We start from the raw sequence: 15,880 nt of genomic DNA, 5'->3' as shown, positions 1-15,880 counted from the left end.
TTGATATCCTCTTCTGTCTCTGTGGGAGAATCTCAATTGCATACTCCTCGCGTCAGTGGCAGTCGGTGCCGTTTAAGATGAGGGAGGAAATTTTTTTTTTAATGAGCATGGCCTTAATTCTATTATAGCATATTGGATGACTGTCATTCATATTCCATTCACCCAGTTCAATGAAACATCGATAGGTTTAGGCTACTACATGATACTCTATTTTTCCCTATACCCATCATAAGGTTGCTACAACCTTTTTATTTTTATTTATTTTTATTTATTTATTTATTTTTATTTCACCTTTATTTAACCAGGTAAACCAGTTGAGAACAGGTTCTCATTTACAACTGCGACCTGGCCAAGATAAAGCAAAGCAGTGCAATAAAAACAACACAGAGTTACATATGGGGTAAAAACAAAGTCAAAAATACAACAAAATATATATACAGTGTGTGCAAATGTAGCAAGTTATGGAGGTAAGGCAATAAATAGGCTATAGTGCAGAATAATTACAATAGTATTAACACTGGAATGCTAGATGTGCAAGAGATTATGTGCAAATAGAGATACTGGGGTGCAAAAGAGCAAAATAAATAACAATATAGGGATGAGGTAGTTGGGTGGGCTAATTTCAGATGGGCTGTGTACAGGTGCAGTGATCGGTAAGGTGCTCTGACAACTGATGCTTAAAGTTATTGAGGGAGATAAGAGTCTCCAGCTTCAGAGATTTTTGCAATTCGTTCCAGTCATTGGCAGCAGAGAACTGGAAGGAATGGCGGCCAAAGGAGGTGTTGGCTTTGGGAATGACCAGTGAGATATACCTGCTGGAGCGCAGACTACGGGTGGGTGCTGCTATGGTGACCAATGAGCTAAGATAAGGCGGGGATTTGCCTAGCAGTGATTTATAGATGGCCTGGAGCCAGTGGGTTTGACGACGAACATGTAGTGAGGACCAGCCAACAAGAGCGTACAGGTCACAGTGGTGGGTAGTGTATGGGGCTTTGGAGACAAAACGGATGGCACTGTGATAGACTACATCCAATTTGCCGAGTAGAGTGTTGGAGGCTATTTTGTAAATGACATCGCCGAAGTCAAGGATCGGTAGGATAGTCAGTTTTACGAGGGCATGTTTGGCAGCATGAGTGAAGGAGGCTTTGTTGCGAAATAGGAAGCCGATTCTAGATTTAACTTTGGATTGGAGATTCTTTATGTGAGTCTGGAAGTTGAGTTTACAGTCTAACCAGACACCTAGGTATTTGTAGTTGTCCACATACTCTAGGTCAGACCCGTCGAGAGTGGTGATTCTAGTCGGGTGGGCGGGTGCCAGCAGCGTTCGATTGAAAAGCATGCATTTAGTTTTACTAGTGTTTAAGAGCAGTTGGAGGCTACTGAAGGATTGTTGTATGGCATTGAAGCTCGTTTGGAGGTTTGTTAACACAGTGTCCAATGAAGGGCCAGATGTATACAAAATGGTGTCGTCTGCGTAGAGGTGGATCTGAGAGTCACCAGCAGCAAGAGCGACATTATTGATATACACGGAGAAAAGTGTCGGCCCAAGAATTGAACCCTGTGGCACCCCCATAGAGACTGCCATAGGTCCAGACAACAGGCCCTCCGATTTGACACACTGAACTCTATCTGAGAAGTAGTTGGTGAACCAGGCGAGGCAGTCATTTGAGAAACCAAGGCTATTTAGTCTGCCAATAAGAATGCGGTGGTTGACAGAGTCGAAAGCCTTGGCCAGGTCGATGAAGACGGCTGCACAGTACTGTCTATTATCAATCGCGGTTATAATATCGTTTATGACCTTGAGCGTGGCTGAAGTGCACCCGTGACCAGCTCGGAAACCGGATTGCATAGCGGAGAAGGTACGGTGGTATTCGAAATGGTCGGTGATCTGTTTGTTAACTTGGCTTTCAAATACTTTCGAAAGGCAGGGCAGGATGGATATAGGTCTGTAGCAGTTTGGATCTAGAGTGTCACCCCCTTTGAAGAGGGGGATGACCGCGGCAGCTTTCCAATCTCTGGGGATCTCAGACGTTATGAAAGAGAGGTTGAACAGACTAGTAATAGGGGTTGCGACAATTTCGGCGGCTAGTTTTAGAAAGAAAGGGTCCAGATTGTCTAGCCCAGCTGATTTGTAGGGGTCCAGATTTTGCAGCGCTTTCAAAACATCAGCTGTCTGAATTTGTGTGAAGGAGAAGCGGGGGGCATGGGCAAGTTGCAGCAGAGGGTGCAGAGTTGGTGGCCGGGTTAGTGGTAGCCAGATGGAAAGCATGGCCAGCTGTAGCAAAATGCTTGTTGAAATTCTTGATTGTTGTAGATTTATCGGTGGTGATAGTGTTTCCTAGCCTCAGTGCAGTGGGCAGCTGGGAGGAAGTGCTCTTATTCTCCATGGACTTTACAGTGTCCCAAAACTTTTTGGAGTTAGTGCTACAGGATGCAAATTTCTGTTTGAAAAAGTTAGCCTTTGCTTTCCTGACTGCTTGTGTATATTGGTTCCTAACTTCCCTGAAAAGTTGCATATCACGGGGGCTATTTGATGCTAATGCTGTACGCCACAGGATGTTTTTGTGCTGGTCAAGGGCAGTCAAGTCTGAGGAGAACCAGGGGCTATATCGGTTCTTAGTTCTGTATTTTTTGAATGGGGCATGTTTATTTAAGATTGAGAGGAAATTACATTTAAGGAACAACCAGGCATCCTCTACTGACGGAATGAGATCTATATCCATCCAGGATACCTGGGCCAGGTCAATTAGGAAGGCATGCTCGCTAAAGTGTTTTAGGGAGCGTTTGACAGTGAACCTTGCCTATGGATGAAAGTTTTCAACATAGGTGCACACAGGTCGAGAGAAATTTTGAGGTGACAGTGACGTATAGACACAGTGACACATTCAACACCACCTTGCACATTCTTGCCTGCATCTAGCTGATCTAGGGTGTAATCATTCGTCCATCAGTTGCAAACGAGAGTTTCTATTTGACACATTTCAGGAATGTTTATCCCGGTTCTGTTTTGCTTCTGTTTTTAAGAAAGGTTTTTCAACAGAATCAGAGGAATGCATAAACACAGTTCACTTTCATAGCAGCCACGTTGTATTCCTTCTCGCATCCATGCTCTCTCCCCCTCTCACCTTTTCCTTCCGTTTGTGGACTTCAATGCACAACACATCAGCTGTATGTGACCAGCCAAACCATATCATAACTGCTACACACAGTCTATGTCGTTGTCACCGTATTAGCTGAAGTAATTTATAGTCAACATAGCTAATAGAACTAACGCATCATTAAACCCGCTACAATCATGCAGTAACGTTAGTGTATAGTCAGAAAGCAGTTTAGCAGGTACACCGGCTGGACTGGTGGCAATAAATTAGTAAAACCAAAAGCTTACCTTGGTTTGGAAGATTTCCAGTGTTGGATAGTCATAGCCAGCTAGCTAACATAGCATCCCTCTGTTTGAGTAGGCTAAACTAGCTAGGTTGGTGTACGTCCTCCGGAGGTTGTCATAATTACAGTCTAAGTCTATGGAAGGGGGTGAGAACCATGAGCCTCCTATGTTTTGTATTGATGTCAATGTACCCAGAGGAGGACGGAAGTTAGCTGTCCTCCGGCTACACCATGGTGCTACCCTACAGAGTTCTGTTGAGGCTTCTGTAGACGTTCATTGCAAAACATTGTTTTAATCAATTATTTGGTGACGCGAATATATTTAGTATAGTTTTATCTAAAAAGTATAACTTGTTTACGGCGGCAGGTAGCTTAGTGGTTAAGAGCGTTGTGCCAGTAACCGAAAGGTCGCTGGTTCTAATCCCCGAGCCAACTAGGTGAAAAGTCTTTGCCCTTGAGCAAGGCACTTAACCCTAATTGCTCCTGTAAGTCGCTCTGGATAAGAGCGTCTGCTAAATGACGTAAATGTTTAAATGTTTGACAATTAAAATTTTTATGAAATTCACTGAGGAGGATAGTCCTTCCCTTCCTCCTCTGAGGAGCCTCCACTGCCTCGCGTCCTCTCTCCACTCTCCTCGCCTCCTTCTCAAAACCCATTAGAAGAGAAGTTCGGAGGGGAGGGACCTCTGGCTTTCTCATCCAATGGGATTTGAGAAGAAGACGAGGAGAGAGGATGCGAGGAGTATGCAATTGATCTTCCCTCCCTCTTTTTCTTGCTTGCTCGCTTTCTTTCTCGCTCTCTCTCTCCATCATCTCGCTTAGACAATCTCGTAACTTGGTGTCTACTGTCTAGAGTATAGACACAAAATCACTCAACCTGCCCCATAGCATTAGCACCCAAACAACTGCAAAATCAACCGTGACTATGAGGGATTTATCTATAGTCTCTTGGGGCCCTGATTCAGAGTTCAGTTAAGTTCACATAACTCTGACTTTTCCATAACTCATTCATTGAGGTAAGTGTGTGGCCCTCAAGTCAAAATACCACCCATATAGGTACTGACAGGAGTGTACTGTTCATAGTATTTAGAGACATTAGTTAGTAGGTGTAGGTCTATGCTATAAGCTGAGGATCGTTCCACCCAGTTTCTGTACAGGGCCATATCAAATCAAATCAAATTTTATTGGTCACATGCGCCGAATACAACAAGTGCAGACATTACAGTGAAATGCTTACTTACAGCCCTTAACCAACAGTGCGTTTATTTTAAACAAAAAAAAGTAAGAATAAAACAACAACAAAAAAAGTGTTGAGAAAAACAAAGAGCAGAAGTAAAATAAAGTGACAGTAGGGAGGCTATATATACAGGGGGGTAACGGTGCAGAGTCAATGTGCGGGGGCACCGGCTAGTTGAGGTAGTTGAGGTAATATGTACATGTGGGTAGAGTTAAAGTGACTATGCATAAATACTTAACAGAGTAGCAGCAGCGTAAAAAGGATGGGGTGGGGGGGCAGTGCAAATAGTCCGGGTAGCCATGATTAGCTGTTCAGGAGTCTTATGGCTTGTGGGTAGAAGCTGTTGAGAAGTCTTTCGGACCTAGACTTGGCACTCCGGAACCGCTTGCCGTGCGGTAGCAGAGAGAACAGTCTATGACTAGGGTGGCTGGAGTCTTTGACAATTTTGAGGGCCTTCCTCTGACACACATATTAATTAGTGCAAACTGTAGAAAAACGCTTTGCAACAGAAAACTAAAACTAGCTTTCTGATTGGACAAGTTTAAGTAGTCCTTCCTTGTTTCAGTTCCTTTTCTTCCATTTGATGCCTAGTGAATATGAACCTGGTTCTGGTTCCTGACACTACTACTTGCCCTCTCCTCCTGCGGGGTCTCCGATATGACGTTCACCGAGCAAGAGAGGGTGCTTTTGGTGGCGGCTGGCAGAAGGCCAGGAGGGGAAAGGGGAGGGATGGAGTTACTGGAGCTGCATTGCGCAATATACACGTGTGCGTGCGTCAATCAACAGAGTAGTCTGTCTGTCTGGCCTCTGTCATGTAGATGCAAACTGATCTGTAATGTTCTGTAAAGAATGAGGTTTGTGAATGTATCAACGGAGTAGTAGGTCTAAAAGAAGATCAATTTTCCTTACAGTACTCTGTTCTCCTATCCTGTCTCTAAGCTGTACAGATGCATCAACCTGCTCTGTATGTTTGTCTCTATAAAAGCTGCTTTTGTGATTGTAGTGTGCTCTCTCTGATGTCAGCAACACGCGCATACACACACACACACACCCCTCTGCCTAAGGTCCAGTACTCTGATGTGTGGAGCAGCTACTGACATTCAGGAAGCTGAACGCTGCTGTTTCCCATCTGAACCTGCAGCTCCGTCCAAACCATCCAGCACATACACACAGACCAATACGGTCATGATCGTCGTAATTCGATTGGAAACTCCCCTGAGGCAGTGGAGCTTCCATCTCCTAAGTTGATACGCCTTCATTTGAAACAAAAAGCCCGGAGATCACTTGCAGTTAACAAACACAACCCATCCTGTTTTATAGGTTCTCGAGCGGTGATGTCATGTAAAGAGTATGGAGGAGAAAAAAAAGAAAATGACTTCCATGTAGCTCTTTTTAGTATGCGTGTGGAGGCTACGCTAAAGCAAACAAGGCAATCCGACTTCCCCTGAGGGGAGCAAAGCCATTGGAAACGTGGCATCACACCCACAAAATATCCCCAAATGTGGGACTCATCATCAATGGCAACAGCGGTTAAAAGTTACCACCTCTTTCTCACTCCCGTGTTAAAACACCTCATGCAGAAGTTTTGCATGAAGGGGGAACTTGTTCTCCTGTTCCATAAGGCAGTAATTTAGTTTATTTTATATATTTTTTTTAGCTCTTTTTCGCAATTATTTTACATTGAAACGTTTTGGAAATGCTATACCCCAAGGTTGTTTTTGGAGTGAAAAAGGATTTAAGATGTGGTGTTCTAACATCCTGAAGTTCTCGCACTCTTGGAAAGGAAACTTGTGCTCCTATCATACCATTCCAATTTCTAACAATTGTACTTTTTCTCTCCCTCCCTCCCACCCTCTCGTTCTCTTCCTATTTTTCTCCCTTACTCCATCCCCCTCTTCTCCATCTCTCCCTTCTCTCCTTCAGGGGTAGGAGCGGACCCCGGTAGGCCGTTGTGTAGGAAAGCCAAGGACCTGAGGAAGGCGCGTCGGCTGCAGAAGGAGCAGAAGAGACAGGTGGGGGGTGGAGTCCCGGTCTCTGCGACCTCTAACCCTGCCTCGCCTGTCCAGCTCAGCCAACCCAAAGCCCTGGAGGAGTTCATCAACGAATCTCTGCCCGATAGTCCTCTGCACCGCCTCGAGGTAAGCACGAGAGAGAGGGAGTGGTTCAGTTCGACAACTACCCCTAGCTACTTTTCCTAGCCCCTACTCATTCAATGTCTACAGATCTGAAGGAACTGGATGGGTGTAAGTAATATGGTGATTGCTCCACCTAGCCTTCCAATGGCTTTAGGTGAGTTTCCTATCCTCTTCCAAATGATCTACCTTCAGAACTGGCCAGAGAGGCCTCTATCTGCTTCCCTAACCCAGTGACTTCACCATGCATGCCTGTGAGGAGGATGGTACGGCTAGAGCCCAAGTGGAAAATCCAGCACTTCACAACACAAACTCAATCAAATGGTAGCATGACCGCACACACTGGGTCAGGTTACCCCAAGTAATCACATTCAAACGACCGTGCAGAGCTCTGCATTGTTTATAAGAGATGGAAATGTACTTTTGGCTCTGGGATGTACTGCAGGCAGGGCTGCGTCCCAAATGGCACCCTATTCCCCATAACCTATAGTGTACTACTTTTGACCAAAGCTCTATGGGCCCTGGTCAAAAGTAGTACACTATAAAGGGAATATAGTGCCATTTGGAACACAGGCCCAGAGAAAGAAAAAAAATGTCCCTTTCTAGTATTAAGCAAAGTATTGGGCCATCCTCTTGACTTTCGCTGAGGTTGGTAGAGTCTAGAGTGATGTCAGCTTTTGATTCACTGACCGTCTCATTGAGGTACGAGCCAGACCCATCGCCCAATCAGCTCATTTTAGCTGATTAGATTACTTCGATTGGCTGTGATGTTTACTCATTCAATTTCCTTAAGTAGATTTACACACAAGGTCGAGCCGCCCAATTGAAGGTTAATTGGTTGTTTGGCAAGTTAAGTTGATTGAAGGCGCATGTTTGAAACACAAGTTTGCTGGCCTAAAGCATGCGGATGGGCTGCAGTCAATGCTAGGAGTTGGGATGTTAGGATTCTGATGATATGGAGATAATTGAATCTGGTCTTTGCCCTTCACACAACTCTTTATGACTTTGAGAGTCTTGGGACTTCAGCAGGAGCCTGTTCAGGATGATCTAACATCACAGAACGTTCAGAATTAGATAGTAGGGAATTGTTTCAAATATATATGACTGCCTGTCATGTAGAATAGGGAATCGGGCCAGTCTGCTCTATTTAATCTATTTCTATCGACAACTTTCTATCAGAACCTTTCATATCACTGAATACACCCCACTTCAGATCTGTTGCGTAAGCTGTGGAGCTACAGGGGGAAAACTGAAGGTCTTCGACCACAAGGATGTTTTGGGTGTTTACACGAACGCAATTAACAACACTCCAGCTCCACTTCATCACCAGCACAACTGTTAAACATGTCAGACCGCCTGAGTGATGGAGCCAGACGGTCATTAGGAGAGGACCGGGAGGAGGAGAGAACAATGTACATATGGCCCCAATGAAAGAGACGTTAAAGGGAGAGAGAAGAGGAGATCGAGGGTAAGGGGCCCCTGACTGTAGGTAAGGCCCCTTCTATTGACAGATACATTGAGACTGTGGGAATCGTAATAAAGCCTTTTCCTGTAACCACAACCCTGTTCTCATCCACAACCCTTAAAGTATTTTACAGTAAAGTAGTGGCTTGCAGTGTGTGACATAGATGAGATGTCTGGAGGGTCAGGTTGGGACACATACTTGTGCCCTGACCCCGCTTGCATTAATGGCCACCACCAGGGGTCAGTGTGGCCACACGATTCGCAGCCCCCCGAAAACTTCAGGGAAGAGTATAACACCAACCTCTCGCTCTATATGCCGTCCTAATATTTATTCTCTTTAGTTAAAACCCACTCTCTTCTCACACATTCACATGCTCTCGTTTGGCCATTGGCCTTCTCTGTTTATCAGACACATTCTATAGTCAGTGGAGTGTATCTCTTCTGTACGTTTTTATCAAAGAGAACAGGATTTGGGCTCACAGAGTTCCACATGTGGAGCAGCACAGCGTCTTACAGGGGCTTTTGAAGGTCAATATCTCTCCATTTTAATTAACTTTACACCCAAGCTGCTGGTATTAAGTGGCATTACAGAAACATTATTGAAACGGTTCAGTGTTAGACTGTCGGTGCCGTCTCATTCGATTGTTATGAGAGCGTTGTGTTTTCACCAAACTCTCCGTTGCGGTATTTCAGAGTATCAAAAGATATCTGGAGTTTTAAAAGTAAATTAAAGAGGTCTTACTTACTATTATCTTTTACGTAAGAGGCCCAACATCTTTGTTTGAATATACAATGCATGTGTGCCAGGCAGTCATATGAGAGAACTGTGCATGTCCAACTGAAATAAACCTTGGGTTAAATTCCCTCGCAGGCTACTATTCAAATGGCAGGGGCATGTTGGCCAACAAAAGCTTAAAAACGAAGATGTTTAATTAAAATGAAGCCGGGGGGATTCCAAAAGTTGAATTCTCACATTCTCAACACTAGTGGTTATGCTTTATCCAAAGCTCTAAGGCCTGGCTGCCTGACATAAGCCTCCTGTAGCTCAGTTGGTAGAGCATGGCGCTTGCAACGCCAGGGTTGTGGGTTCGATTCCCATGGGGGGCCAGTATGAAAAATGTATGCACTCACTAACTGTAAGTCGCTCTGGATAAGAGCGTCTGCTAAATGACTCAAATGTAAAAAATGTGGGCCTGTTTAAAACTGGTTCTAATCCTCCCCTACTGTAGCTTGACATGACATGGTGAAGCACTGGAAATGGGGTTTATAAGAGGTGGAACACCTATATACACGTACACACACACACACACACACACAATTGCGCAGGCACGCATACACACACACGGGTCATGTTTGAGTGATCACGTTTGTTTTTCAGCAGAGCAACCCAGGTAAGGTCTTTTTAAATGCTGTTTCTATTATTCACAATGACTAACACTTGTGGTATTTACCTTATTTGCTCTCTTTTGTCATGCTCTCACCTGTCACTCAGCTTGTCTCCGTGGAGATGGACACACACGCCCTCCTCCTTTATCAACCTCACTGCTTAGGTGTAGCACCAACACCTGTGGTTGCGGTAATAGAAAACTGCATTGTAAATAACTTGGATAACTCCCACCCAGTATAACTTCTGAACGCTGTTTACTGTGTTAATCATACAGTCACAGCCCTTTTTTCAAGATATGTAATAAAGGCATAGTGTATCCTGTCCCCACAGACGTGGAATATAGAATGCTTACTTAATACTAAACATATTCTTAAAAATATTCTCAAGGGCCTATTTTAAAGGAGGAAAAGTGCTTAGTTGGTTAAAGCTTTTCCTGTGTAGCATGCTTGAAAATGAGAAATGTAACAGTCAGCCAGATTTGCATTAGTGTGCCAGTACCCATAAGTGGCGGACAGAGTTGATAGTGGAAGAGACATTCAGTTTACCCTCCATTTCATACTGTGGGGATTTGTCTCCCCTTATCGTTCTGTGTCATTTAAATGCCTATCTTTTAATTTTTGCCTTAACCATTCTCTGCCCGTCCCTCTTTTGAAGGTGAGGCTAGTGCGCTCCAACCCCCCCAGTTCACAGTTCAAAGCCTCTTTCGACGCCTCCTACCAGGTGTACAAACTCTACCAGATGTCCATTCACCACGACCCTCCAGACAAGCCCACCGAGAGCCAGGTCAGGGGTCAGCAGGTCAACCTGCTCAAGGGGCACAGGGGGAAGGGAGGGAGGGAGAGCGAGGGTTTAGAGGTGCTTTTGATATCAAAACACAGTGAACAGTGTTGAGTACATTTTAATTGTCTTTATTATAAAACACGATGTGGAAATTTGTTTTTGGCTTCATAACATGATTTATATAAAAACAAACAACATTAAAACATCATCAGGAGCATCTCGTCAGCATTGGGTGAACATCTTGAACCGACAGTTGTAATTGTTGTCTGGAGCTTGTCAAATAGTATAGTCAGTCTCTCTCCAATGTGAACAAAGTATCTCTGACCGATGTTTGTGTGCAACCTGTCATCAGGCAACTAAGATGATACAGATGAAAGTGAATGGGATTCTAAGTGAAAGGGGAAAGGACGAGAACGTGGAATTACGTGACATGAAATAAGAGCAAGTTACCCTAATCACTCTATGGCTATGGGAGTGGTTAGGATGGAGAGAAGGAGAGAAGAAAAAATGGAATTGTGAACGTGTGTGGGTCAGTGGAGGCTGCTGAAGGGAGGTTGGCTCATAATAATGGCTGGAAAGGAGCTAACGGAATGGCATCAAACACATGGAACACATGTATTTGATACCATTCCACCTATTCCACTCCAGCCATTACCACGAGCCTGTCCTCCCCAATTAAGGTGTCACCAACCTCCTGTGGTGTGGGTATGAAGGAAAGGGAGAAAGTGAATGAAGGAGTCAGGATTAGGTGTGTGTGTGTGCGCACACTCACGTGTGTGTGTGGATGTCTGAATGTGTGTGCATGTGCTCTCTTGTTCGCACGCAGAAGGAAATGAGGGGGAAAATGTTCCCATACACGGAGGATGGTGAAGGCAGTGTTTCTACAGGTGCCTCAGTCTAATTGGGTCTTTAGTCTCTGCTGCGTCCTAAATGGCACCCTATTCCCTACATAGTGCACTACTTTTGACCAGAACCAAGTAGTGCACTATGTAGGGAATAGGGTGCCATTTTGGATGCAGCCTCTGGCTGTTTGAATACGGTGGCAGTCAGGTATTCATTACCACCCTCTTCCTCCTTCCTTCGTCAGTCTTCCACTCCCTCTGTGCCCATCACTCCTGCTAGTTTGTTTTTATTCCATTCCCAACCGGTCACAGTTGTTAAACTGAAGTATCCACTTCTATTTCGTCCCAACCGGTCGCAGTTGTTAAACTGAAGTATCCGCTTAAAATTCAGTGTTAGCATTAGTTTGTCGTTTTTGCCATGCTGGCACTTGACACACTTGGAGGTGACACACTCTGCTTTGCAGTTCTCACCAGACATTCTGTCTCTTGAAGGCTGGAGCTATACTGTACCTCAGCATGATATTTATGTGTAAATCTCACACCACTTGAGACATTGCTATCGTCTCATATCTGGATGTATACAAGAGTGAATTCAAGTGTGTAGATCCCTATCTGAATGTGAGTGTATGTGGAATGTGGATGCCTCATATCTTACATCTCTATTCAACCTCTAGTCCCCTGTCTTTCTGTTGGAGGGTTCGTCGTCAACTGTGACGCGGGGGTGGTACACTAGCTTCATCTTCAGGGTCACTGGATCCCTCATCTCCAGGCAGGTACCACCACTGGACTCACTCTCCCAGAATTCATAGTTTTGGTTTGTTGTTAAGTCTATGATTGGAATCTCGATTGGCCTGACTCGTCTCAACTCAGAACCGAGAAGCTAAAAAAAGAAAACTAAATCAACAGAACTTTGGACTGGGAGTCTGAACTGCTTCAGTATAACCTGTTTATAGTGCTAAACTGCTTGTGCGGCGTTGTCTAAAACCTCTCCACTTATTGTTTGGTTCCCCCATTGTCCTTCCGTCCCCCCTGCAAACCACTACCACCAAAATGTTGACTTTATCAATCCCTCCGCTTCTTCTTTCACCATCCTCTCCACCCCCTCGAAGGTGAGGCTAGTGCCCGTCAATGATGATGATCCTCAGTTCATGGCGACCTATGAGCAGTCGGCAGCGCTGTACGCACGCTACCAGATGGCCGTTCACGGCGACACCCCTTCCGAGTGTAACGAGAGTGAGGTACGGTAACGTTTCTGACATCGCACCTACTGTAATGCACAGTGACTGCCATAATGCTCCCATGCACTGTGCTGTATACCTCCACCCTGACACATTTTGCTACTCCATCACAAACACAGTACAATCCATAGAAGGGTTGAAGCTATCTTTTGTTAGCAATTCATTTGAATTAATGTCAGCAGGTAATGTGCCTAAATATGAATATTCATGAATTTACATTCATTTTTAAATCGGTCAGCAATTTGTCCTGTTGAGAATTTTCTGCTGGTTTGCTTTTCCATTTTTGAGTACAATGTCAATGTCGTTAACATCACATGATTGCTCTGACCGCGTAGCATGTTGACACAGCAAATCTCCTGCATGCTTGTTTGCAGATAACCACATACCCTGAGTGATAACTCCTGAGTGGCGCAGTGGTCTAAGGCACTGCATCGCAGTGCTAACTGTGGCACTAGAGATCCTGGTTCGAATCCAGGCTCTGTCGCAGCCGGCCGCGACCGGGAGACTCATGGGCGGCGCACAATTGGCCCAGCGTCGTCTAGGGTAGGGGAGGGAATGGCCGGCAGGGATGTAGCTCAGTTGATAGAGCATGGCGTTTGCAACGCCAGGGTTGTGGGTTCGATTCCCACGGGGGGCCAGTATAAAAAAAATATGTAATCACTAACTGTAAGTCGCTCTGGATAAGAGCGTCTGCTAAATGACTAAAATGTAAATGTAAATGTACCCATTGTGGTGTGTTAGTTTAACAGTTAGATTACCCTGCATGCCATTGTGTTTGGTGATTTTATGACTGAGTGAACTCAATGCATGTCATTGCCTGGCGTGTCTCATGGGCTGTGTCTCAAATGGCATCCTATTCCCTATATAGTGCACTACTTTTGAGCAGAGCCCAGAGCAATTACAGGGAGTACGGTGCCATTTATGATTCAACCAGGGTTAGACAAGTCACACACATTGTCACGGAACCCCAACGTTATTAATGCCGCTGAAGTGTGGACCAACGTCGAAGGCAATGTTATAGATTCAAGTTGAATGACCGCAGTGCGATCAGGGAGTAGCTAGTTTCACTCTAATGTACAGGAAGTGGCTGGCCTAAATACTGGATACTCCTCTCCATCAACAACAATTAATCACAACACTTGACTCTAATGAGCCAGTGTGGATCAAATGGGTCATTCCACAAATAGTGCATTTTGGGTAGTGGAAATTTTAACATTCTGTCATAAAGAGCACATGTTTGACTTCACAAAAAACATTTTTTTTCCATCTCAAGGGGAAAACAAGACTATAGTAAGTGCCATCAAAGTAAGAGTTTGACCGTAACAGGGTTGAGGTTAGATCTTAAATCAGACATAAATCCCCTTGTGATGGGGAATGGAAACTTGTGTGCAACAGGGAGCTGCAATTGAATACAAGTGTCACAAAAATGTTTACATTGTTCAAACATTTCTACCATATCTATCTATGGGTAACAGGGTTGATGTGTTATGCTCGACGCGCTCAGTTTTCCACCACAAAACACCAGAAAATGTCCAGAAAGAGTAGAACCAGCTCACCAGCTATTACACTATGATTTGACTATTATACTGTATATTCAATGTTTATTTTGAAAAAATAATTTAAAAAAGGAATCGTTTCACCATATCAAAACGAGAGTTCAGTTCACGTAACAGGGTTGACTTTAAAATGAAGGACATACTTAAATTAATAATTAATCACATAAAACAAATAATCTTCAGAAATGACTTTGTCAATGCAAGGACATAACTAGGGCTTTACAATGATGGTGAAATGTTGGTAAGTGGGATTAAATCTTCCTAGAAGTCAGAAACTGATTTCTGGCACTTTAGCAAGTGTCTAGTCATCTAAAATCTGATATTTAATATTCATTGAGGTCTCTATTAAAGGGCACTTCATTTAATATACTGTGCCTTCAGAAAGCATTCACGCACCTTGAAAGTGGAATTATGTTTTTATAAAGCAAATTTTTTTTTTTTTTTTTACAAATGAATAAAAAATGGCCAACAACCAATTTGACAGAGCTTGAAGAATTTTTAAATGGGTAATAGGTGTGGAAAGCTCTTAGAGACTTACCCAGAAAGACTCTTCTGTGATCGCTGCCAAAGATGCTTCTTCAAAGTTTTGGGGTGTGAATACTTATGTAAATGATATTTCTGTATTTCATTTTCAATAAACATTTTCACTTTGTCATTAAGGGGTATTGTGTGTAGATGGTTGAGGTATTATTATTTATTTATTTTTAAATCAATTTAGAATTCAGGCTGTAACACAACAAAATGTGGTCGAGAGGAATGGATACTTTGAAGGCACTGTAACAGGATTTTGAAATACAATATTGGTGCACAATTTCTACTTAAAATATCGAAGGGCTTCAAAATATACTCTATTCGCCTCCCGAGTGGCGCAGCAGTCTAAGGCACTGCATCGCAGTGCTTGAGGCATCCCCGGGTTCGATCCCAGGCTTTGTCACAGCCGGCCGTGACTGGGAGACCCATGAGGTGGCACACAATTGGCCCAGCGTCGGCCGGGTTATGGGAGGCTTTGGCCGGCCGGAATTTCCTTGTCCCATCGCGCTCTAGTGACTCCTTGTGGCGGGCCGGGCCCCTGCAAGCTGACTCCGGTCGCCAGTTGTACGGTGTTTCCTCCGACACATTGGTGTGGCTGGCTTCCGTGTTAAGCGAGCAGTGTGTCAAGAAGCAGTGCGGCTTTGCAGGGTCGTGTTTCGGAGGACGCATGGCTCTCGACCTTCGCCTCTCACGAGTCCATACGGGAGTTGCAGCGATGGGACAAGACTGTAACTACCAATTAGATATCACGAAATTGGGGAGAAAAAGGGGTGTAAGTAAATAAATAAATGATGTACTTGGAACTACCGATATACACTATATATCCAAAAGTATGTGGATACCCCTTCAAATTAGTGGATTCGGCTATTTCAGCCACACCCGTTGCTGACAGGTGTATAAAATCAAGCACACAGCCATGCAATCTCCATAGACTAACATTGGCAGTAGAATGGCCTTACTGAAGAGCTCAGTGACTTTCACCGTCATAGTTTGCCACCTTTTCCAACAAGTCAGTTCTAAAAAAAATTCTGACCTGCTAGAGCTGACCCAGTCAACTGTAAGTGCTGTTATTGTGAAGTCGAAACGTCTAGGAGCAGCAACGGTTCAGCCGCTAACTGGTAGGCCACACAAGCTTACAGAACGGGACCACTGAGTGCTGAAGCGCGTAGCGCTTAAAAATCGTCTGTCCTCGGTTGCAACACTCACTACCGAGTTCCAAACTGCCTCTGAAAGCAACGTCAGCACAATAACTGTTTCGTCGGGAGCTTCATGAAATGGGTTTCCATGGCCGAGCAGCCGTAAACAAGCCAAAGATCACCATGTGCAATGCCA

General features: G+C 44.4%; 1 protein-coding gene across 1 annotated transcript in view; it reads left to right on the top strand.

The window, feature by feature from the left end:
- The window catches only part of LOC121553342 (arginyl-tRNA--protein transferase 1-like), a 166,814-nt gene that overhangs the window by 49,840 nt on the left and 101,094 nt on the right, over positions 1-15,880 (top strand). The window contains exons 6-7 of the mRNA XM_041866380.2: positions 6,542-6,756; positions 12,333-12,461. Of these exons, the coding sequence (XP_041722314.1) occupies positions 6,542-6,756; positions 12,333-12,461 (344 nt within the window). The remainder of the gene's footprint in view (positions 1-6,541; positions 6,757-12,332; positions 12,462-15,880) is intronic.

This window comes from Coregonus clupeaformis, chromosome 37, assembly GCF_020615455.1.
Source record: "Coregonus clupeaformis isolate EN_2021a chromosome 37, ASM2061545v1, whole genome shotgun sequence".
NCBI lineage: Eukaryota > Metazoa > Chordata > Actinopteri > Salmoniformes > Salmonidae > Coregonus > Coregonus clupeaformis.
This window is presented reverse-complemented; position numbering and strand designations above follow the sequence as displayed.